At 44.5% G+C, this 24535-nt stretch overlaps 1 protein-coding gene across 1 annotated transcript; it reads right to left on the bottom strand.

Annotated features, from left to right (window-relative positions):
- Positions 1 to 3758: 3758 nt before the first annotated feature.
- LOC127022716 (solute carrier family 2, facilitated glucose transporter member 11-like) lies at positions 3759 to 14569 on the bottom strand. Its single transcript, XM_050906436.1, has 12 exons — positions 14549 to 14569; positions 11854 to 11952; positions 11125 to 11285; positions 9445 to 9569; positions 8580 to 8709; positions 8231 to 8379; positions 6919 to 7106; positions 6497 to 6607; positions 5914 to 6015; positions 5708 to 5783; positions 4610 to 4737; positions 3759 to 3959 (listed from the first exon to the last, which is right to left on the bottom strand). The coding sequence occupies exons 1-12, from the start codon at positions 14567 to 14569 to the stop codon at positions 3759 to 3761; spliced, it is 1491 nt and encodes a 496-aa protein (XP_050762393.1).
- Positions 14570 to 24535: the final 9966 nt, after the last annotated feature.

The raw sequence follows: 24535 nt of genomic DNA on the forward strand, positions 1-24535 counted from the left end.
TAAAATTGCTTTTTAAAAACATTTTTGTTTTATCTTTTCTGGGCATCCATTCCTATACTTCCTTGACTGGAAAGGATTGTTTTCCATCCTTTGGTGTTTACATCTTTCAGATACTTTGTTATTCATAACTCTTTTATTGTGGAGGACTTCTTCAGTCTTCCAGCCCTCCTCCATCTATCAAATCATGTAGCTTTTTTTTGTTGCTGTGTTCTGAACTCCCTTGGTTTGTCTTCACCTGTTATGTATCAGACATTAAATACAAATGTGCTCTTAAATCCAGTTTTCTTTGCTTTTAAAAAACAATTCCCTGCAAGATATTTGATATCTTTCAGATATGACCTCATACTATTATTTTAACCACATCTGATTCAGATTTATTTTTTTTTTATATGTACTTAATTTATGCAACAGGTCTTTTAGAATAGCAGAAAGGAAAAAATATGTACTGCAAAAATTCTATTTGGGGAAAAAAAAAGATAAACATATACCAACTTGCATGCAAAAAGGTAGTCATCTCTGCTTGCAGACTAGGTCTTTCCTGATGCTTTCTTTGGTTACTTTGGAAAAAGTCACTCTATATATAGAGAAAGAAGAGCCTGAGATAATATTTCAACACGTCATTTCATTCTTTCTCAGTCTTTACACTCCCTTTGGTTTGTCATGAAGTTCTTGCTATTTGGTTTGTCATTATTGTCTTTGTTACTGATGAAACTGCGGATAATTTTGGCAAGCTGTGCATTCATGCCAGGTCACTAGGGAAGAGAAGCTCCAGCAGCAGCTGACAGACAATAAGAGCTGCAGGAGATGAGTAAAGGAAAATAAAAAAGGCACTGATGGAAGACAAAGTCCAGGGACTGGTGCAAACTAGAGTGGACTGGCTTGGACTCCCCAAGTCATAGGTTGGGTAATCAGTTATCATCACATTTAAAGGAAAAGTTCCCAACTGCTACTTTGACCCTCAATACAGCAAAGCCTTCTGAAGCCTGACTTGACCAAGCCTGACTAAGCCTATGCATTCCACTCTTGAATTATGGGATCAGTTGACACTTTAAGAGTAATGGTCATTGCCTGAAAGTTCAAGTCTGTGTCCCCATAATACATGGTAGATGCTAGGAAAGTTGAATGTCAGTTTTAAATCCTGACTGTAAAATAAATAAATAACATCTTTACTTTTATCCATAATTCTCAAAGGGCCTCTTTATCTAGCAGTCTCCAAGATGGTTCTGTTAAAAGGCTTTTACAAGTTATTCAAACAGCTTAGGGGGAAATTCCTTCTCCCGGTGAGTGGCTGCACTTGGCAGTTCCCCAGGCTAGGATGCTGCATGTCTTCAGTGTCTGGAAGAATCCCAACCCCAGCTGGGTTGGAAGCGAGAGGTGGCTTGTGCAGAGCAGCATTGTCTGAGGACAGCAGCAGTAACTATTTTTCTCTGGTGTTGATGGTTATTAATCAATCCAACAGTGCACGGTGATTTGACTTGTAAACAAGAATATGAACTATGAGTCTCTGAGGATCACTTTTCAAGATGTATTTTTGCCTAACACTTCACATGATAAGAAAATTGTCCTGAACAAGTGTCATATATTTTTTCAGTTGAAGGTGTTTTAATTCAGTAACAATTAACCAACTTGTTAAATGCTTCAATTAAAATGTAACCAGTTAGACCAATTAAAATGTAACCGCTGTTTGTCTTTGCTTAATCGGTCTAAAGACACCTGATTTCAGGCCATAGTCAGAAAAAATGCTGCAAGTCGGAATTAGTGTTTTCTGACACATGTACTCACAGGACTGGCTCTGAAACTCAGGAAGTCAAGTAAATGTGTACAATTTCTGAACAGGCGTGTTTCATACTGTCAGGTGCAGACAGCCTCCGTCCTTCCAGGGCTCTGGGGAAAGGCACAACAATACTAACTCATGGGAGTAGCCATAAGGTGGCCAAGGTGAGGACCTCTGGACATTGGAGGACTTCTCCCAGTTTCAACCAATTCTTCTCTGACCTGTACATCCCAGCAGTGTGTGCCAGGCCTCTCCCTCTGCCCAGGCAGTCTCTTCAGTCCATCCCCTGCTTCCTAGCCTGCATCTTCTCTACTGCCTTGTCTTCTTTGTTTCACTTCTGTCTCCTGTCCTTTCTCTGATCCTCACCAAAGGAATGACAGAATATTTTGATACCATCGTGATGGTACCAGCATTTTTTGCTTTGACTATGTGTTTTACTCTTTCCATCTGCCTCTCACTTCTCTCTCCAAACTATAGAAATGAGAAGTATCTCTGCAGTTCCCAGCTCCATGGAGTCCTGCTCTTGATTGTCTTGTCTCAAAATCCTGCGTATTTCAAAATCTCAGTGTTGTCCAAGAGCAGAGATACCTGCTCTTGCCCATGGCTGTATATGAATGACTTCTAAAATAGGAGCAACCACAAAGGAACAAAAGTTTAGTTTTATTTTTCCTATGTTATAAACCTTAGGTAGTGAAAGATAGTTCTTGCACAGACTCCTCTTCTGAGAAATAGATCTGCTGCTCCACTCATACCCAGCATGACAGTAACACACTCCAGAAATGTTTACAGTCCTGTCATTCAAAAATGCTGTATTTTTTAAAAATGTAGTTAAAAAATATACTGGAAGAAACTTTAACTACTTATTTTGAAAATGTACGTGTTCTTCTTTGCTGCAGCCATCAGCAGTGCTGTGACTTTCATACAAATAAAGCCAAAAGAAAAGAGATGGCTTGATTATAATTTTGAGAAGAAACTGGAAGAAACTTCACCAGTCAACCCAATGCCTGTGAAAGGCGATATTAAATGAGGAGTGTTGCCCTGTTCTGGACCAGGTTAGCTAAAAAGAATCAGTATCAATCACATCTGGGTCTTTTCCAAAATGCTCTATGGAGACAACAAGAACATGCTGCAGAGAATGTTCTGCTGTGTTCTAAATCTCCACTTCCAAAATAAGCTGCTGCTGTAAGAGCTCCTCGCCACACTCTAACCTTAGCAGAGCACAGGTGTAAAACCCTACAAGATGCACCAGCAGTGTCCGTGAGAGCAGTACAAACTGGACTAGAGAATTACTTGTGCTTTACAACATAGGACTGGAAGACAACAAACAAGCCATGAAGAAAACCAGTCCAGAAAAAATAGTCTGCAAAACAATGCCCAAAAGTCAGTTGTATAATAAGCCACTTAGCAAGTAGTAGAAGCTTTCTTCCTAATCCATCTGTCACATGTTTTTATAGCTGAAAATAATTAACTGCTCACTATTGCTCAACAAGTAGAGGTCTATTTGAAATCACTTAATAACAGAAACAACGGGAGCACCAAGACAAGGTACTGAGAATTTCATCTGTTGTCAGAAAACAGAACTTAATTGTATTAATTTTTGCGTTAGAGAGCCCAGATTCAGGGGCAAGGAAAGAAAGGCTTCTGAGATGGAAGTTACTGTTTCGGTGGAGGAGAAATATAGAAGAAATTCAGAAGAAATTCGCTAAAGCATTGCATGGTGTTGTTTGATGATAAGCGAATAAGGCATCATTCTGTCACTCTCTAATAAGGATTCTAAAATATGTATGTGTTACTTAGCACTAAAAACTGAAAACAAATTGTTAAACTTTTGTTGGGATTTATCAGTTCAAGTATATCTTTTCAAGGTGAACCTAAGAACCTAAGAGTAATATATTGTCCCTAACCCTACTTCTCTCTTTGTGTCCCTGCAAGAGAACATAGCCACTGCTGAATTTCCCCCCAGATACCATCCTCCTTTCTTCTGCTACAACATGGTGGATTTGATCTCTTCAGGGCCTTTATAAAAAACCACATGGGTCCGAGCTTTGAAGTTCCGTTTCTTGAACTCCTCCGAGATTTCCAGGAAGGACTTTCCCTTTGTCTCAGGAAGGAAAAACCCAACGTAGAGTGCAGTGCAGACGCAGACCACAAGGAATGGGACATAGCAGAAATGTGCTAGACTTTTCTGAGGAGGAGGAAAAAAACAAAGTGTTGGTGACATTCTGTACGATGACAAATAGGCCACTAATCCCTGCTCCTGCATGGACTAATTTCACCCGGGGAGTATTTCTGTGCACCCTGGTGAGGGCCTTACATGCCTGGATGCAACAGCTCCCCACCATAGTTTGGGAGATTTGACATACCAAGAAGAGTATCTCAAAATGTCTTTTTCTGTCTTTATATATAATTGTATAGAATGGGGACCCACAGTAGGAAATAAGACAGGATTGAATATTGTGGAGTTCTGCTCCCTTTCACTTCAGGAATCACCTTAGGGAATGGTGCCAGGGTCTGGCCAAGGGGAATTACACCACATCTGTAGTCCCAGCTGTTCTCAGCTGAGGACAGAGGAGGAATATCAGTCATCCATGCCCCAAAGTAATCTGCTTCCAGCCTCACATCAGAAATCACTGTAGGGAACATGGAGGAAGTTTGGTTTAGAGGAGTTCTGACCACTTTCCTCATAAAGATATTTTTCGTGGCAGTGCTATCTTGCTGTGTGTCTGCAGCTTGCGATATTCCAGGCACTGTCTCTTTTCCCGGTCACTATCAGATCCTCTTTCTTGTACAAAACGCTAAAGAGCTGCAGGTGATTGCTTTGCCTTGGGAACCCACCACAATGAATGGAAAGGCTGTTCCAACCAGAAATAGGTTGAACCAGAGCAGAGAGCCACAGATCATGTAAGCAGCTGGCCGGGACATTTGATCAAAAACCTCTGTGGGCAGAACTCCTGTTACACCAGCTGGAAAAAGAAATGGCAAGAAAGTTAGTAATACTGTTGACATTATATTAAAAACAAGACGATACATACTAACAAGCAAACCCAACATGAAGTATATGAGAACAGTAAATTATTATTCAGTAAATTATTCTCACTAGTCAACAATGCCAGAACAAGTAGTAATAGAGATTAACTGCAGTGGGGAAGTTTTAGGTTAAATATTAAGGACTGGCTAATTATTCAAACTCTCCCATGTTAGAATGAACTGCCGGGAAAGGTTTTGTAATCCACATTATTCTCACCAGGACCCAACTGTGAGAACAGCTTATAATTAATTCAGTCCTATGGCACTGTAGGGACTGGGACAAGAAATTACTGCCAACTCATGTGGCATGCGACACTGGCAGCTTGGTTCTTTTGTTACGTGCCTTCCTTCAAACTCATGTAAGTGAACAGAGCCTCACATGTACTCACATACCACGCAAACATGTGCACACACACAGCCTGTGTACTGCCCCCACAACCACAGAAACTAATGGATTCTGCCAAGAAAATGCATGTTTGTAGGCTAACAAATAGATGTGGAAATTGTGTTTCCAGGTATCTGCAAGTAAATAATCACATGACGTAGCCGTCAATCTCTAGGGTTAAAGTGAAGCATTAGAAATGCTGGTCTACAGCCCTAATGGACTGGGCAGCAAATCAAAAGCTTGTTGTCCATTTAAGACAAGAATCACCTCCAAGTGCCATCAAAAGATGGCTGTAAGGAGAAATGACACAGAGAATGGCACAGACTGTCCCTGCACAACACTGACTTACCAGGGGCGTGCAAGCCCCCGTGAAACAGCTGAAAACTGCTGGCAGAAATGGCCTCATTCCTTTGAGTGTGCTGTGGCTAAAGAGGGTCTGAGAGTTTCCATAAGCTGCTTGCACATATCTCCAAGCCCCTGCAGTACCCAAAAGTTTCAGTGAAAACACTGAGGGAACTGACCTGGTCCGATTCCAAAGCTCAGGATATAGGCGAAAATGCAGGCCATGCTGAGATAAGGCATCCAGCTAATCTGAGTCTACAGCCACAGAGACCAACGGAAAACCAGTGAGGGCACTTACACTTATTTGCCACCACTAAACACCCCAGTCATATAAAAGGCAAAGCCCAACTCCACTCCATGTAAATAATTAAGTAAAGTTTGTTACCTGCTGGCTCAGAGCGACCATGAAGACAATGGCCCATCCTGCCATGAAAATATATCCACCCAGGAGCAGTGGCCTCCGACCAGCATAGTCTATAATCATGTTCTGCACAAAGTAACACAGTGAAATAAAGCAAGATATTTAACTTGTGTTTATATTTCCGCCTGCTCCCTCTTCCCATTTCAATACTCCATGCCTAGTTCGCTCTACAACTACTTTAAGGATTGTCCACTTCTTAGCAAAAAAAGGAAAAGTCAAAGGAAAGAGTCTGCTGGCAGGAGTAAGGCAAGAAGGATGTTCAGAGGAGACAAGAATGTCCCAGCTGCAGCCTAAACTCTGCCACTATCCATACTGACACGAAGAAGAGAGTTACACTTTTGAGAGATTTCAGACAGTGATGATGATGCAGTGTCTGACAAAATACTTCTGCATTAATCTGTCTGGACATGAGTGCTGAGAGACTGGCTGTCTGCTGTGCATAAAGGGCTTCCTTGGCATGAAAAGCAATGTAAATCCAAAATTTGTAATTAACAGCCTCCTCAGTCAACAGAGTCTGCATGTCAGCAGAGTGCATTAAGAGTCTCACACAAGTGACAGATGTGATCAGTTCACAGCTCCCTGTGCCGATTACAACATATGGGATTTTGTCCTGAGGAATTCCAGCCTCTTGGAAAACATAAGCTGCATAAAAATACATCTGGGGAGAGAAGAGAGGAGAAAGCAGTAAGAGAAAACATCTGAAAATACATCTCATTGTTTTTCCTGAAGGACCACGCAGAGAATGACTAATGTGCTGCATACAGGCTATTTTGATAGCGTCCCTCTGAATCTTGCCATAATGCACAGGCATACTTTGGGAACCAAGCATCTGAGGTTTCAAGATCTGCACAGGCAGAGCAGACCACTGTTCATTCTTCTCCTGCAGCAGGAATGTTAAATCCAAGAGCTTGCACCCATGTCTCATGATACAGCACTGCTGCTGATTGCTGTGGCTGCCAGGCTGCTTACCGAATCATTCCCGCAGAGCTGCATGGCACTGCTCAGCACAATGATACTCATCAGCTGCCACCTCAAAGCTGGATTTTGGAAGAGCTGCCAAGGGTTCTTTGCTCTCTGACCTTTAACGGCAGCCTGTTCAGCCAGCATCTCTTCCAGCTCTGCACTCAGGTCACTGTTGCCTCTGAGCTTCTGCAGTGCTGCAAGGACAAGGAAACCTCTTATCCCCTGAACTTTACCTTCAGTTTGTCTGCTCTGCAGGGTGAAAGATCGAGCAGCAAGTGATGGCCACAGAAAGCTGTAGGACAGAGTCTGTAATCATGGTGTTACCTTCACAGAGATGGCCAGTTGTGGTGCAGCCACTTGAAGGATTTGGGGGAAAGGGAGTGCAAATCCCTCACCATTGTTTGACAAGAGAGTATTTCCAACCAGTGCCATTTCAGCAGCTATGCTTCTGCCTCAGATCTCAAGTGACTTCCCTGAGAAATGCAGGCAATTAAGATGTTCTTGGTGCACAGCACATATTTCCCAGAAACTAATTCCAGCCGCTCTGTATACGGGGATTTGTGTGCTACAAATCTAAGCAAATCCCTTAATATGAATTGGCTTCAGATTTGGTCATGAGCTCTTCAACCAGCATTTATTTCACTTCATAGTTACAAAACATATTTGCCATTGAGAACACAAGTCCCACCTTTTGACCCTACCATTGTAGCAAAAAAGTCTTTTGTAGGAAGATGCCTTTCAATTACCTCAATAGATCAAAAATATTTAAGATTATAGAATGTTCTTTAGTTTGGAAGGAGGAAGTGATCACATTTGAACTTGATATGACACTTCCTACATGTAAAAGTTGTGGCACCATTCTCAAAATGTCAGAGCCCAAGTCTGGGCACAAAAGCAGGATGCAAAAAAGCATACATTCATCTGCGTTCAGAATTACTGTGGTTGTTCATACAAATACATACCCAACCACCACCTGGGCACTGTTTAAGGGGGCAGCAGCTAATGCAATTACAAACATTGATGGCACCACATATTTTGTACAGACCAAATATGGTCCTCTGGTTTAGAAAAACATTATTCATGGGACTAGTGACATAGCCATGGCATTGGGCTTAAAGCTTTTATGTTCATCTAAGGAGGCTGGCAGAGTCACCAAACAGAATATCTGTGTTGGAAAGAAGTTTATGTTTCAATCTGCTTTGGTCTGAACATGCTGGACTGTATGTTAAGAATATGTAATCAACCTTCTCACTGTTTATCTGCCCAGTCAGTAGACCTCACATGCTCAGTGAGAGGCTAATAGTCACCCTAAACTCACCAGAGATGCAGGATTCTTTATCTCCACGGTCAATCAAGAGGTATCTGGGACTTTCAGGGGACCAAGGCAGAGCTGTGAGCTGGATCAGAGCAGGCACCACATTGCTAGCTAAAAGGAATGGCCAGCTCTCCTCCCCTCCTAGTAGCTCCCTAGAGAAAAAAAACCCACATACATTTTACACAGTACATTTTACAACCGGGCAAGAGCCCAGCATCCTCTGCTGCATGTGGGCACTGGAAAAGAAAGAAAAAAGAGGGGTAGTAAAGAAAAAAAAAAAAAGAAAAAAAGGAGAAGAAAGATTTAATAAGTATAAACTGGTGCTCTACATTAACTTCTTGCTCTACATTACCTGAGTCCAACAGCCTGCCCCAGCACCAACCCCAGGGCTGTAAACGATGCAGAGGTCAAAGCCACAGCTCCTCTGAGCTTCTTTGGGGCACTTTCCGCCAGATACATGGGCTGAATGTTCATGCTTACACCTGGGCAAGGCAGACAAATGCTGACCTCAGCTTGTAGACAGAGGAGACGAGGACAAATGCAGTCAGCCACCTCTCGAGGTTGCCAGTTAGACTGTTCTGTTGCAGGCCATGTGATGACTGATCTACCAGTGCTTATTATTTACCCAAACCTTCAATTTCACTCTTATTCATTGTATAAGCTACTAAACATACATTTCCATACTCATAAGTAGTAGTGGATAATGAAACTGAAATCTGCCAGGGCCTCAGTCCTACGGTCTTTTCAGCACCAAATCCAAGGTTGTAAGTGATGCTTCCCTCTAGTCTCCCATTTTCGGGGGAAGATCATATTTTAAGTCACTTGTATAAATCATTATTTCCTTGGATGAACATCTGTAAAGGCTGTAACGTTGGTGCTCATGCTGGTGAGTGACTGATAACATTCGTACGAGCAGACAGGGATCGATTTTCAGCTCAGTTTCTCCCAGAGCTCCCCTCTCTGTGTGCAGAGTGCACACAGATACCCACATGTGTATTGCACAAAAAAACCTGCCTGTGTATGCTTTAAAAAAAGGTCCTTAGAAGCAAAATATACAGTCTGTATATACAACAACTTCCTCATTCATGTACATGTGTGTGGTCAGACTACAGGATTAATTGCTTTAATGTCTTGGATCATTCCTATTTAAATATCTTCCATTTTTAATTGATACTTGTTATCATGTCTGTCCTGTTATGTTTCTCATGTTGCCGTACCTGCATTCACGCCAGTAAAAAATCTGCTGAGCATAATCATTTCAAAGGATTTTGCCATTCGGCTGAATCCTGACAAGACTGCGGCTATGATCACAAAGACATTGTTCAGCAGCAGGGACATCTTCCTTCAGAGAGAAAAGACACAGTTGTGAGCACATGTGTGTCAGGTTTAGTTATCAGACAAAACATTTCACATGGCAGATCCAACGTGCCATGCCTGGAAGCTCAAGGTGGGCTGCTCAGCTCCACCACAGAGCATCCTGGTTACCAAAAGCCCTACGTGAGGTGTCTGTGTGCAGACGGCAGATGAGCAGTTTTGGTGTCTTGTTATGAAAACAGGAATCAGCATTGACAGGTAATCTGCGTGGCTGATACAATTAGGGTCATCTCCAACTACCAGCATGACCACAGGGTGTCCCTGCAGTGCTGGCTTTAGACACACTGAAGGCACCATGAGGTCCTCACCCAGATTCATGGCTCTTGCACTCACACACAGTTTCCCATTTGAATGGAGAGGAGTATTCCTTCAGTAAGTCATGTGCGTTTTGGTCTGAAAATGCTAATTTGTTGAAATGGGCATTTTTCATGTAATAGTATGATCCTTATGAAACTTTTGTCAGAAAGTTTTCATGTGTCCCAGAAGGAATTTCTGTCCAAAACCAGGGAAAAAAAGAGAGATCTATTGGCCCATAATAGCCAGTAAGTCTCTCCAGTCCCAACTTACTGCCCTACCTACTCTTCAGAAGCCAGTCTTTTTTTCTCTTATTCACGATGGGATATGATTTTATTCCAAAGCAGTACAAGGTGAAATCTCTAACCTTTTCATTGGATAAGGAAACCATATCCTTTCCAGATCTTCACAACCATGAAAGTGAGCCATGGGAGACAGTCCTCCAGCCCTACCCCAAACCCTAATGGTGCCTGCTTCATCATGTAAGAGGAACAAACCAAAGTGATAGCACATAGAGGAAAATTTTGGGGTGAAAAGAGAGGTAGGCAAAATCTAACTTCCTATTAGTTTATGTTAGTAACACTATCAGTGTTTTTTTCTGAGGAGAACTGGGGATAGAGCTGTGTATGAAAGATAAGTGAGGGGAGACAGATATTTTTCAGAGACTCAAGCACAGGGGAAAAAAGCAACTGTGAAGATTTAACAAATTCCTCCTGAAATATTTCAGTCAAAAAGGTGGATACACAGCCTGTGAGATATGAGGACCTGGGATGCAACAACTGCTCTATGCCAGCACCCTCTGTTTTTCCAGTGTCATTCCTACCAATTCGCACAGTTCATTTTGAAGAAAAATCCTTGTTCTGTTCTGTCATGATTTCCTGTTTAAAAGGATGGCAGAAAACTGGGCACAAAAGTGATGGTGATTATGTAGGTGGTTACTGTGATACAGAGTTGAGCTGAAATCCTTGTAGCGCTTCAGCAGGGTCAGAATATGATGGGAAGGTAATGTGGGGAAAAGAACCGCTCCCCATTGGGCTTTAAGACATGAAATACTGCCGTATCAGGTAATTTCTCCCTGCCAGCTCAGAATTTTAATGGCAGACTGATCTATGATAGAAAACATGTTTTCATGATTTTTAACTACAGTGGGTATTGTGCTGTAGGGCTCATAATTCCTCTTGGACTAATGGAAGCTGCAAAAGTTACATTACAATCCAGCACCCTCTTACCTTCCCAACATGACGGCCATGGGACCAGCAACAACAGCCCCAGTGAGTCCACCCAGAGGGTACGCAGAGACAGTGAAAGACCACAGCAGCAGTATCACGTTGCTCTCAAGGGGAACGCCTGTGCGCTCCAGCCAGGTTTCGTTCATGAATGTCTGGATGTACTGAGAGGGAAGGACAGTGCTGCATAACCATGACATAGAGATGAAGGACACTGAGAAATGTAAAGGCTTCCTTATTCATATATCTGTTTATTCTGTGTTCATGCCTCTGAACTTTTGGTTGAAAATGGCCTCCAGTTCTTAGATGTGTTTTTAACAGAGGGTTAGGAGTGTAAAACTGTAGCTGTTGAGAAGTTGTACTTGTATCTGTATGTAGCTATCTTGGATAATTTAAAAATGTATTTCATGGGTCCAACTTTGAATTTAAGGGCAAAAGTCAATTTCAAAGGATGCAGGTTGGAAAATTTTAGAATTAGATTTGCTAAAGCAGTTGAAACAAGGCTTTTGAATAAATTCTTGTGACACTAGGTCCTGCTCAAGGGTGGCTCTTGACAACAAAGTCCTGTACCTCAGATGTGAATTATACAGAGGGAACAACACATCCTTCTGTTCTCACCCTCAGTATTAGCAGACTGCATATCTTCAGTGGCAGGCCACTGTTTATAGCCAGACTGAGGACACTAAGGAAGTGTCTGTCTCAGGAGGAGGCTCTCAGACTAGCAGTACTTACTGAAGTTGGAGCATTGATGATGGAGATGTTGTAACCATATTGGAAAGTGCCTCCAATCCCAGCGGCACATATTGTCAGGATCAGGATCTTGCTCTGAAGCTGAAAAAGATGGATTGAAAATGGATGGCTTCCTTGGACAGAATAAAATGGCTTGACATTTGGTCCATTCACACTTGGAGTGGTGTGAAGTGAAGATTAGAATAGGCTACGAATGTTGTCGTAAGATGGGAGGTGCCTAAGACAGGAAAAAAAACCCAGATTTTTAAACTATCTCCCTCTACTGCAGAATAGTATTAATAATTCATTGCCATTCACAAAGAATTTGGGACTGCTTTGGGGCAAGGGCCTGCAAGTGTCTTTGGTTTAATATTTAACGTGTATGCTTACAAAAAGTTAGTGCAAAACCAGTAAATACTGGTAGAGACTGGTGTTATAGCTTCAATTAATTCGATTCATTACAAAAACATATACTCACATGATGAATTATCCAGGAAGCATTGCCAAAGTGTAATGACTTCTGCCTCATTTCTAGCTAAGCTCTATTGGATGGAGCTTCTCTGTGGTATGGGGGATTTTCTCATGGCCATTTATATCCAGTGCATTTCTGATTCATTGGCATGGTATTTCTTCTACCTTTTCATGGTAATGACACATATTTTAGTTTAAAATAGAGTGCCTTTCCTATGCTGCTTCACATGTTGTACAGAGCAGACAATGTCTCTCTGCTGAACTTTCTCATTACACAGTTGTTCCTACATGTTCTTGTGTTTAGTAGCCTATAATTGCGTGTTCAGCCAGAGTATTTTCTACATATTCAGTATTATGATATAGGTGAAATATGTGGCAGACAGTGGGTCCCATGCCATGTTCTGGTCTCCTTGAGGTAATTTCTTCATCAGTATTGCCCATTGCTTGTATTGCCGTCCAACACCACTGCTATGCCTTCGGAAGCACAGGCAGGTGAATGGGGCTGCTTCATGAAGCATGATGGGATCAGTGTGTTGGTATAAAAGTGAGGTCTCTTGACTTTTTTAAGAGTGTAGAACAAGCCGTCCTGGCTGACACAGTGTGGCAACTGAGAGCTCACTGGCAGGCTTGTGAGCGAAAAACATGCATCTTTTTTCCCCTTGCAGTAGGATGCCCTGTATGTTATAGTATAAATGGGCGTCCCGCATCAGAACAACACTGGGGCTAACTGTGGAGAGCCAGGGACACTGTGTAGAAACTTTCTAAACAGTTTTGTTGATCTTTCCTCCTCTGTCATGTTTGTAAGCCTCAGGTCATTCTTGCCACTATTGCCTGGACACCTGTGACTCTGCCTTCAAATTGACCTACAGCTTCTGTAGAGGAGCACAGCTGAGTGTGAGCAGCATCATGTCTCCATGTTCCCCTCACCATCAGTGAACATCCCTTCCTCATTGCAGCCACACCACCCCGTTGGCTGGTCTCTCTCTGTGTCACCCCCCCATCCTTGTCAGTTCACACCTATTTTGTGCCTGTGCCTTTGGCTTCCCCATCTGTATGTGAGATCCTGTGACTGGCAAGCTGTGCCCTGATGGTGTCCGTGGACTGGGAGCACTGTTCCACGTCTTAAGACCACTCTGAGCTTGCTGGGGGCCCCCGGCCTTTAGACTGACACCTCCTGCACAATGTTCTGGGTGGCCCAGGGCCAGGATGGCCTTTGCCAGCCCCCTGCTTGCAAACCCCTCCCAGTGGGACAGCTCTGCGGGTGACATGAAGAGCCCATGCTCAGGCTTGGCTGTTTGCCAGTTCGTGCAGGGCACCTCAGGCTAGATTGTGTTTTGCTACATGAATATGACCCCATTGACCCTGAGAAGAACTTAGATAACCCAAAGCCGGGGAGCTCTTTCTGCTCTACCTGCTCACTTTCTTCTTACAGAGCCATCTACCAAAGAAAAGGAAAGTTTTGGCTAGTCTCGCAATAGCTCTAAAATCACAAATACAAATAATCTTAGATTTTTCCTTTCCTCAAAGCCTTTTCTTGTAAATAACTTCCATACCAGCCTGAGACAGGACATTCTCCCAGGACAGAAATGAAGCCAGACTGTTCCAACCCTGCAGCAAGAAGAGGCCGAGCTCTCTCCTGTCCCAGTTAGAAGCAGGTACATTTCACTTGCACTTTCCTTGGCTACACCACTTCCCTGTCTTGTTACTGAGACCTGAGCTAAGGATTGCGCACCTGATATCTCTGCTCTTCCCAGTTATTCTAGTACTCCAAGTGAGAGAGATTTCCTCTCCCTACAATAGCACATTTCTTTTTTAATCACAATGCCTAAGAATGTAACAGTCCTCCTGCTCATTTCCCTGCTTTCATTAGAGTACATCCCCTATCAGGTCCTGTATCACAGAGCTCTTTTCTGGCCATGAGCTAAAGGAAAATGGTTTGCTTCTCCCTTCAGGAGCCACAAAACAGTTCTGTGCTCAGAGCTGAGCTGTATTTACAGGGTGACCTCCCCAAACCTTCCTTAACACCCAGCTTCTGCATTATTGTCCCAGCCACAGTGGTGGCGTGCAACCACCAGGAGATCCATCAGTCTGTCAGCTTTATTGCAAGGACTGTGATGAGTTGGACAAATAATTCTACAAGAACCTGATAGTACTTACACAGCCTTATAAAAATTCAAATTTAAAAAAAAGATCTGTCAACAATAATAGTAAAATAGATTTTTTTTACCAGTCTCTGCAGCTTGTTCATCCTCTTTGGTAGGTTTTCCTCTGTCTGCCAAAGCCTCTGGTACTCTCAGCAGTGCTCTAAAGGATTATTTAAATCTCCAGCATAGGAATGTGTATTTAGTCACCCATTACATTAGGATAAGACACTTGACTTGGCAGGTGTTTTGCCAGCTGATTTACATTCTCAAAACAGGGCTGCACATTCATTAGCAAGACAGTTCAATTAATTTTGTTGAAAGTACATGACAGTTTGGGGAAATGATTCTGCAAGATCCAGAGCTGTCTAAATTCTCTTGAAGGCCAGCATGGTTTACGGCATAAATTCCCTCTCAAAACGTCTGGCACAGTTGCCTGGTAGCGCTTGTCTGATTAAGTGTGATCAAAGCAGAAGTAAACTACAGCTTTTTTTCTGACTGTATTTGTCCTGGAACCCAATCTAGGATCTGAAAGACAAACCAGACTATTTCCCTTGGTCCTGTCAGTGACAGGAATGAACGAACCCCACACCTTTCAAGTCCCTCGTTATGCCAAGCCCTTTCGCTGTACTCCTGTCTATGTCTTGGTGACATACAGGCAATCCAGCTGTTGCTGACAAGGGACTGTACACTGATGCACAGGAGGCTGCAGTCCTGTTCCCTCTCCATAGCCTGGCATAGAGCAAACAGCAACACTTACAGCGCTCAATTTTGTCACCGAACAATCATCTCTGGCTTTCATTTCACAGGAGGCAGAGGGCTTTGCTTTTACACATGCTGTGTGACTTTTTTTGCTTCTAAAGTGCATAATACATAATATGTATTACATTATATATTATATTAAAGTGCATATTACATAATATATTACATAATACATAGTGTTGCAGGTGAACCTAGGGCTGAGGTGGGCAAGGGAGAGTAGGCTGCTGAGGGAAGAATGAGTATCTGATCAAAATGTTCGCAGCTTGTTTTGAGTTGTCACACACTCTCGCACAGCGTTATCCTGCTGTTCTTTAAGCCTTGTTCTCCCTACAGCCTCAGAGGGCGGAGAGAAGAGCCCTTCTGACGGCAACGGGGGCTGATTATACCAAGGACTATAACAAGGGTTTTGTGCTTAGGAGATATTGATCAAGGAATCAACGGAGCTTCACCATAGTTGTTCACAGAGGCATGGTGGAGGAGCCTTCGTACAATGGATTTATGTCACACCCTGGGAGTACAAAATTGAAACTCAGTTCTTTTTTAATATCTTGGTTAAAAATTAAATAACTCTATGCAGTAGAAGCCCCTCCTCTACCCCCGAGAGGCTCCAGCTAAATTCTAATGAGTCGAAAAGATTTCATCCCACTGTAATAGTGGCTTCTTCAGTGACCTTTCATCTTTGTCTTTTGGCTTATCTTTCACTAGTGTGTGAGTTTTATACTCTTCCCTTGTTAACTACCCATCATTTAATCAGGACAGAGTAGCTGACAGGCGTTGTGTAATGGGTTTGGCTCATGTGGTAGTTGCTTATTGTTCCAGAAATGGTTCCCTTTTCCATGTAAGCTACAGAAGACAGCAAGGCAGCAGTAACAGCAATGACAGGCTTGCTTCTTTCTGTAAAATAGAAAGGCTCTCCCCAGCAGAGAGAAATGGCGTATCCTCATGAATCCGAGAGATGAGGCCTAGTGGAGATGGAGGCATATTGCATTGCCAGCAATAATAGCAAAGCTGCTGTTTCACAAAATATCTGGCCTTTAGGAGTAATCATGGTATTTTAACATCCTTTCATCCTGCAGAGTGCAATTTGTGAGGGGCCTGACAGATTTCAAAGTATTCAAAATAAGTGAAACTTTTTTTTTAAATGCCTCTTTGTCCCTACTCAGGTTTTACTACACCTGAACAGAAATATAAACCTGTTCCACATCGCAGAAGTAGTCTCTTATGAATGTGTAAGTAGGGATGTGGTGCTGCATCAGCTGTAGCCACTAAGTGGCAGGAGAAGTACAAAATTTCCTGTATTAGGCTCTGAATCCAACACACCAGCAGTTTGCTGCTTGTGGCATGTGGCAGGGGTCAGAGGACTACTTCTAACAGCTTCCCAAATGATAACTTGTTCACTGGGGAAACAGACGTAACTGTACGTAACTGTACAAGTTAACAGCCACTGATGTACAGTTTAGGCAGCATGTATCAGGAACAGTAATACATTCAAAAAGGAAAGCTCTAGTTTCTCCCTGGTGTCTATTCTAAATGAGACCAGGTTTGGGTAGATCTCTTCCAGGAAGAAAAACACATATTCTGTATTAGGCAAGAGCCTTCTCCTTTTTCATAGCATCTTACAAGCAGGGACCACCTAGTGCAGGTCTTTGTCCCCTCAGGTGATGGTGTACAGGAGTTTCAGCCTGTGGCTACCAGGTGGAGCATCCCTGGTTGTTCTAGTCACTGATATGTGTCATGGGAGCCTTTGAGGTAGACGGGGATTATTCCATTTCTAGCTCCTTAGACAGAGGCCAACATGCCAAAGCATGTCTCTAGTTGGATAAGAGGCAAAGGAATGCAGCTCACCCAGGCAGTCTGGTCTCCATCCGTTCCCTGCGCCTGAGTACCATGAATCTGATCCATCTGTCTCATTTCTCTTGCAGTCAAACATAGAAATATATCTTTCTGCAATGACCTGGTCAAGGACTGCCTGCTTAGACCATTGCATTGTCTTATTTTTCCAAGGCAAGTATGTGCACATTCTTCTATTTAACAGCACATGAAGGCAGTATTCGTCACAGTCCAAAGGAAATCTTAGAGGCACTGGACACCAATGCACAAGGGCAGGTGCTGTCAGGGGATGTGTTTGCATCTTCTGCTGGGCCTCCCAACAGGCTTTCCTCAAGCCTTTCCTTATTTCACCTCCACCTTCCCTGAACTGTGCAGAGCCACCTTCTCTCTCTTTAAAACCCATTCCCGGTGCTTTTATGTGGGTGTTAACCCAGAGAGCTTGCAAGCTGTGCAATGCAGTGAAGCAACTGCCTATGGCAGAGAAGGGAAACAGCAGGTGAGCTTATGACAGCTCCAAGAGATGAGTGAAGTCCTGCAGGTATGCAGTGAGATGCCGTGGATTGCGGCACAGACTGCTCACAAGCCTGCCTGTTCCAGAAGGGACATAAATTGGCTGTTGCTGTGGCTAGATCTGTGTGTGCAGCTGACTAGCTGGAAGTGGGAGTTTCTAGAGGTTGTCCTCTGTCTTTTCTAGTAACAACTGCCTTGATGAGGAGTGGATGGATAGATTTTTTTTCTCCTACATGGCATCTATATGACTCGTGCTTTGGTTCTGACAGGTGTTCACATTGGTTGTGTTTCTAACTGGCTTCCTGCTGCACCTTTAAAAAACCAGCATTCCCAATGTTCAGTCCTAAGGATAAGTTCTCACAATTTCAGAGTCGCAGTTGGTGTAGATGAGAAATCTCCAGTCTTGGGGTCTGTCACCAGGGCATAACCACCTGCAGTTACTCAAACTCCTGGCTTTGGAAGACTTCACATAAACCCAGCAGGTTTCCAGCACCACTGCGGGGACCTACCACCCTCTTCCCTCAAATACTTTTTCACTGAACTCAAACCTGTCATAATCAAGGTGAAATATGATGCCATGACCATGGGAGAGTAGTTATTTGGAGAATGTGATGGCAGTCTCTGCCTGTAATTATCTGACTGCAGGAATAAGTAGTAATCCTGCCATTAGGAAAGACCATCAACACATGCTCTTTGATCTGCCATGCACTGAGAAGTTCCTATATTTTAGAATGTTTTTACCCCAGGATTGCCTGGACCAACTGCAATTACACTGCAAGAGGAGAAAAGGGACCCCATTTCCATCTGTGAGGCTTGGATCTACAGGATGAATTTTCCCTACAAACGCTACACTAATCACAGAAGAGATCTGGAGCTGCTCTCTGGCTGGCTGTTGGCTATCTCCCAAGCTCTAGCCTGGCTATTTCTGTAAACCCTTCTCTCTTTCCTGTAAGGACCATCACAGTGAAATGTGTAACACCTCTGTCTGCTTGTCCTGACTCTTGCAGGACTCGCTCAGAATACAGAAGACAAATAACATCATCTACAAACAAGCAGCTTTCTCAAGAAACATCCAGCAGGTCTCCTGTTTTTATGGTGAAAGCAATGTTTATGGAACTTAGCTGTTAAAATGGATTTTCTTTGTAGGAAATGAGTGCCCTGCTGTGACACCATTATTCTCAGTTCCAGCAGTTCACTAATGTTCCTTAGAAAAAACCCACAATTTATGTAAGTTCAAGACACTGTATAAGAACTTCAGGAAATGGGCTTTATTGCAGAGGTTTCTCAGGGCAAGGACCCAATGCTGACAGAGCTTCTGCTACCCACAGAGTCACTGGGATGCTTTCCAGACCAGAGGAGATACATGGGAGCTGAGTCCTCTGAGGACACGAGGGCTGATACAGCCAAGGGAACTAGCTGCTTTTCCTTGCCAGCTAGGATTTTTGGATGTCAGAAGAATGGCTTTATGTTCTGTGCGCTGGATCAGCAGTCTGCATTTTCATCCTCCTGATAAGCAACAGAGCTTCTCTGGGAAAACTGAGAAAGCCCAAAATACTAAAAATAATTGAAACACCCTTTTCTCAGTCCATTGTGAGCTGTAGGTCATGCTGTGGCTGAACTATTCCCTTTCCTTTCTTCTTTGTATCAGACACTGATGTAGGCAGTTAGTTGAAACTGGGTGACCTGAAGGCCAGAGAGAACAAACTGGTTGGCTGAACAAAATCTCTGTTCCTGCATACAAGAGAGGAGCGTTTAGACTCTGCCAAATGGCAGTAAATGTTGCTGAATGTTCCTGTCAGAGGAGAGGAAAATACGTGTAGCAGTGTCAGAGTGTCAGACTCATCCTGATTTCTTATTTAACACTCACTTCAGATAGAGCTTTTTATTAGAGCTGTCCCCTGGCTTGTTGAGAGGCACCTGGACTAGGACACATAGTCCTGCCCCTAGTGAAAACCAAAGTACAAATACCATTTCTGCCTCCTTGTAGGGGTCTTCAACAGCTGACAGCATGCTCAGTTGTATGTGCTGCTATTGTGAGCTGAACATAGACCTCTAAGAAACAAGCATCGTTTTTCAGTTCTTGTGTTGATTTGGCCACAGTGCTTATGAAATGGATGTTACAAAATAAAGGCCCTTGAAGGATATTCCCCACTGACAGCTGTGGGAGGTGACCTATGGTGTAGGGGACAGATCATAAGGCAGAAGAATTTAACAAGAATTATTAAACACTGGAAAAAAATAACTGTGCAGAGAGATGTTTTCTTGCTTGATGTCTTTGACTCACGATCAGAAGCTGTTTTGGAAGAGGTGCTTTATTTGGATATGTGATCGGGCTCTGCTCAAGGAGATTTAGGTGAGATCTTTCTCATGATATGCCAGATGCAAAGCTAGATTTTTGAACTAAAAAACACAGGAAATAAAAATAACATAAACTTTGATTTACAGCAAACCCTGTGCAAACCACATGTCCTTGGAGGGCTGAGCTCTAAGTGCTATCTTTAGTTTCTTTCTAACAAACAAACAAATAAAAAACCCCATCCAATTCTCTGTGATTCACTTTCTCCTGACTTCAGCCATAACACTGTAGAGTTAACTGGTTTGGGACAGGAAATCCTTCAATGAAGGAGAAAGAATTTATATATGGCCATTAAACATTGAAAAGTAAACATTCCAAGTGCCTCGGGCAGTTATGATTACACAGCCTATCTATGCACAGCGGGTTCATGGAGCCTTTTTTCCAAAAGTGGAGCAGAAACTCTCAGCGAGTGCTCTGTGGTGGATCTGGAGCTCTTGGCACCTCTTGTCCATGCCGCTGAGGACTGAGTCTGAGAGATGAAATAACCTTCCAATAAGGTCCCTCTGGCTGTTGTGGCTCACTTGCAGGGGAGCTCAGTGCGGCTCTTTCTGAATCTGTTCCTAGTGCCAGTCAGTCATGCAGCGACCTCTTCTATACTGGAGCTAACAGGGATCTCAGGCATGGCGTGTCCTGGGGAGCACTAGGGTGGGTGAGACATTGTACAGAACTTGCATAGTCTCATATCCTGCTGGGGGAGTCTCAGAGTGGGCGGTGGGGGGATATCTTTGTTTTCAAATGAAGAAAAGAATTGGGGCTCTACTGCAGGGGCATGGCGCATTATTCAATCCAAGGGGCTTGGGGTTAGGTGGCCAGGGAATGAACTCTCTCTGTTGTGTGCCCTATAGCCCAGCTGGAGGAGGTGCCTATGTGTCATCAGACCAGGTATGACTTGTCACAGTAGGACACGTTGCAAAAGGTCACCAGATGAATTTACAAACAAAATGCCAATGGTGTTAAAGAGCAGAGGGCACATGTCACCGGCTGGGCACTCATCAAGTGGGTGGCTGGGGGCTGGTTTCCTGCCCCATCAGCTGCTGACAGGAGTGAGCACCCCGGTGAGGGCGCCAATGCTCGTTAAGGCCTGTGCTGACATGGCGCACAGCTCCTTTCATCCTGCGACCCCGGAGAGTGCTGTGCTCCGCAAAATGGGAGCTGCCGCCTTTAAACAAAGCATCTGTTTATTCTTGAAACAATTAGCGAGGGCAGTTAGATCTTGAACTCGTTACTGAGCCCAAAACAATTACGATAAAAACAAGCTCCAGATGGGCTCAAAAGGAGTTGTTTTTGTCTTTACTAAATTAGAATGGATTCCATGTCTTCAAGTTCCTCTGGCATTTATGGACAGGAAACATGAATTACACACAATAATTTACCACAAACAAAAGAGACGAACGCTGCAACAGCCCATTTATCTTTGCTCATGTGCCTTCTTGAGGTTTATGTGCTGTTTAACTCAGGGGGAGAGTTAATAGCTTCTTTCTTTGTTTTCTAACTCTGCTATTTTGGTTTGCAGAAACTGAGACAGGAAGCTGTTGAGTTTCTGTTGCAGGGTTAAGTTTACCTGCAACCCCAGGCAAATGCTCGCATGTTCCTTAAAATCACCCCAGAAATGGGGAAAACAAAAACAGAGGTAACAGGAGAGTCCAGCAGCAGTCTGTTACTGTGTATGTGCAAAACCGTTCTCTTTCAGGATATATACTTTTAAATCAAAGGTCAAATGAATCCACAGTGGCGAGTGTGCAACACACACTAGTTCTTCTTTTCCAGGAATATTTTCTTGTGAGCTGGTTTGTGGATTGTAAACGTTTACAGTACAACAGGTTACTGTCACTAAGCCTGCAGATGCAAAATGGATAAATACTGTCTGGAAAAAAGAGTTGCCTCTGGTACCATCATGTTTCCGTTCTTCCCGTGAGTGACCTGAGCAAAGGTTACAGATGGGAGTTCTTCCAGTTGGTTCCTCGGGCAGCTCCAAGAGCCCCCAGACAGAGACCTTTTTCAAAGCCCATCCAAAATGGACTGAAGTCTGGGCATCAGACATATTTTTATGGAAACTCTGAGTTTCTGATGTCTTGGGTTTTGAAACTGGTGCTGCCCATTGACATGCTTCCAAAAGAAAGGGGAATGCAGAAGATGGCAGGCAGCAACAGTACGTCATTGCTGCTCAGACCTGTGCTTACATCTGCTTTGGGTCCCTGGGCAGGGGGAGGGCAATAGGACAAGGCAGGATGAAATCAGCAAAGAAACTCCTGAGCAGTGTTTCTGTTGTGGCAGTCCCTCATACCTTCTTGCAGCTGAGACAAAGAGTTTGGGTTTGCTTTTTTCAGGCTTCTAGTTAGATTCCATGATTTTATAGAAGGCGGCATGTTGGCATCACTACAAAGGTGTACAATACGAACTCAGCTATGCGGCTAGGCTGATGTGAAGTTGCGGAAGGACATAACTCCCAAAACCCATAAAACGTGACAAGGATTGCAATGAAGACAAAAGCTGCCCCTGGGAGTATGGTCGTGCATGAGGTCAGCTTGGCTGAGCTCTGAAGGGAGTGAGATCATGGGCAGAAAGCAGCCTGGGAACTGGGGGTGTCACTGAGATTTGTTTGGCCTCTTCCAGTGCAAGACAGTGAGCTTCCCAATGCATTTCACCACTTCTCCCCCTTCCCCCCATGAATCTTAGAAAAGGCGGCCTTAAGTAGAAGCCTGGACAAGCAGCGTTCTCCAGTTTTGGCTGGCAAGCAAGGGAAAAGAAGAAAAATGAGAAACTGAAGACTTTTTTTTAGATTTCATGCAATATCTGATTTGCACACGGTCCTCCACAGGGAGTAAGTGGGATTGATCATTTGGATTCTCATCTCCGTGGAGCTAGTGAGACTGAGCTCCAGGATGATGACCTCCTTCCAGCAGAGAGGCTCCCAATGTTCATCTCCAGCCTTGGTTCAAACAAGGAAGGGGCAGGAATCACAGTGCTTGAATTCAGCTTCTGGCCAGCATTGCCCGCGGGCAGTGAGAGCAGATAGGAAACCTCTAATCCTCCATCCAAAGGAGCAGGATATTTATTAATTTATTTAATTCGTTATTCATTTATTCACTCTTAATTCTTAGACTCAGTTGCCCCTTCTGCTTGGGCTGTGAGCTCTGTGGCGTGCTGAAGGGCATGCAGCAGCAGGGCAATTGGGCTGAAATAGCCACATGAATATGGGCAGCCCTTCGCAGAGCTCCTGGCCCTGACGAGGAGTTGTCTTTCCTTGTAAGCTCAGCTCTCCTCACCTGCCAGAGCTCCCACATCCATCCCAGCTCCCACCAAAAGCCTGTAACAACACAGCCAAGCTTATTGACACTGCTGCAGTTCGAGGTCCGAGTTCCCCCTCGACTCCATTCCCAGGATCCCTAATGCAGCTCTGACCTGGAGTGGTTTCTCCTTCCCCACCGAGCAGCCAGGTCAGAGACAGCTCTCAGCACCGCAGCGCCCGGGGCGCTCCAGAACCCGTCCCCTGGTCTCACGGGTGCCCACCCGTCTCTTGTCTTCTCCCCTCTCTCCCCCAATATGTTGCTTTAACCTCCCGTCCCCTCATCTTCCAGCTGGGTTTTGTTCTTCATCAAAGGGCAGTCAGGGTGGAGGTGGTGGAAAACACAAAGGCTCCCTCCCCCGCTGGTGATTTAATTTCCCATTAACTGAGGGTTTAAAGGGAAATCTCAGAGCTCATTAAGGCTCTGATGACAGCTTCTTAACCTTCTGCAGAAACCCAACACCAGGCCCATTCTTCCATCTGAAACCAGGGTGACTGTAACGTTAGACCTGACTCCTGAGCACGGCAGACAGCTCTGGAAAGCATCATCAGCACGAGAGTAGAGGATGTCAGGTTTATGCAGACCTTTATCAGATCACCCTTGCAAAGAGTGTTTTGCAATGTATTTGACACAGTTACGTGGGGAGCAGAGACACCCCCCCTCTCTCCTGGAGAGCTGAATGCAAATGCAGGCACCATTCCCCAGGGCATCCCTCAGCCAGCGCCTGACCCACTGCAGCCGGTGGAACCGCGCCGTCTCCTGGCTTCTTCCAGCGACCTTGCACTGCCCGCTGCGATCTCGCACAGCTCGGGGAAGCGCCTCCTTGCTCCAGCCAAGAGGAAGGCGAGCTTTTAGCATGAATTACTAAAAACCCAGAGCCCTTTGTGCATCAGTGAAGGCAAGACCCTTCTGACCAGTAAAGCACCTGGCACACCAGCCGAGGCACCCACACAGGTGCCCCTTTTCACGGCCCAGCTCTCAGCAGCGTGTCCCTCTCCCTCCAAGCAACCGGGTGTTCTCAGGTCGCAGGAATAACCCGCTGACAGCCCCCGCCGCTCGGCCGGCCGCTCGGGACCGCAGCTGAGCGCACCGCACCTCCCTCGGTCGGCGCAGGGACCGGGCGGAGGCTTCCACCGCCAGGCGGGCCACCGCCACGGCACCCCGCGGCCCGAGGGGGCCGGAGCTGCGGGGCCGAGGCCGGGCACTGCCCCGGCCCGCACAGCCCCACGCCCAGCGCGCGCACCCACAGCCACGCCCCACTGACCCGCCCCGGCTCCAACGTTTCACCCTTCTCTGCCGCTGATTGGCCGTCTCCTGGGAGGCACGTG

Source organism: Gymnogyps californianus, chromosome 16 (genome assembly GCF_018139145.2).
Source record: "Gymnogyps californianus isolate 813 chromosome 16, ASM1813914v2, whole genome shotgun sequence".
Lineage (NCBI taxonomy): Eukaryota > Metazoa > Chordata > Aves > Accipitriformes > Cathartidae > Gymnogyps > Gymnogyps californianus.

Excerpts from the sequence above, each read along its gene's own strand:
- LOC127022716 (XM_050906436.1), bottom strand. The coding sequence starts at position 14,569 with ATGAACAAGCTGCAGAGACTG. Across the intron at positions 7,107-8,230 it reads TAAAGAATCCTGCATCTCTG|CACTGCAGAAGCTCAGAGGC; the intron begins GTGAGTTTAGGG and ends TTGTCCTTGCAG. Across the intron at positions 3,960-4,609 it reads CAGCCTTTCCATTCATTGTG|AAAAGTCTAGCACATTTCTG; the intron begins GTGGGTTCCCAA and ends CCTCCTCCTCAG.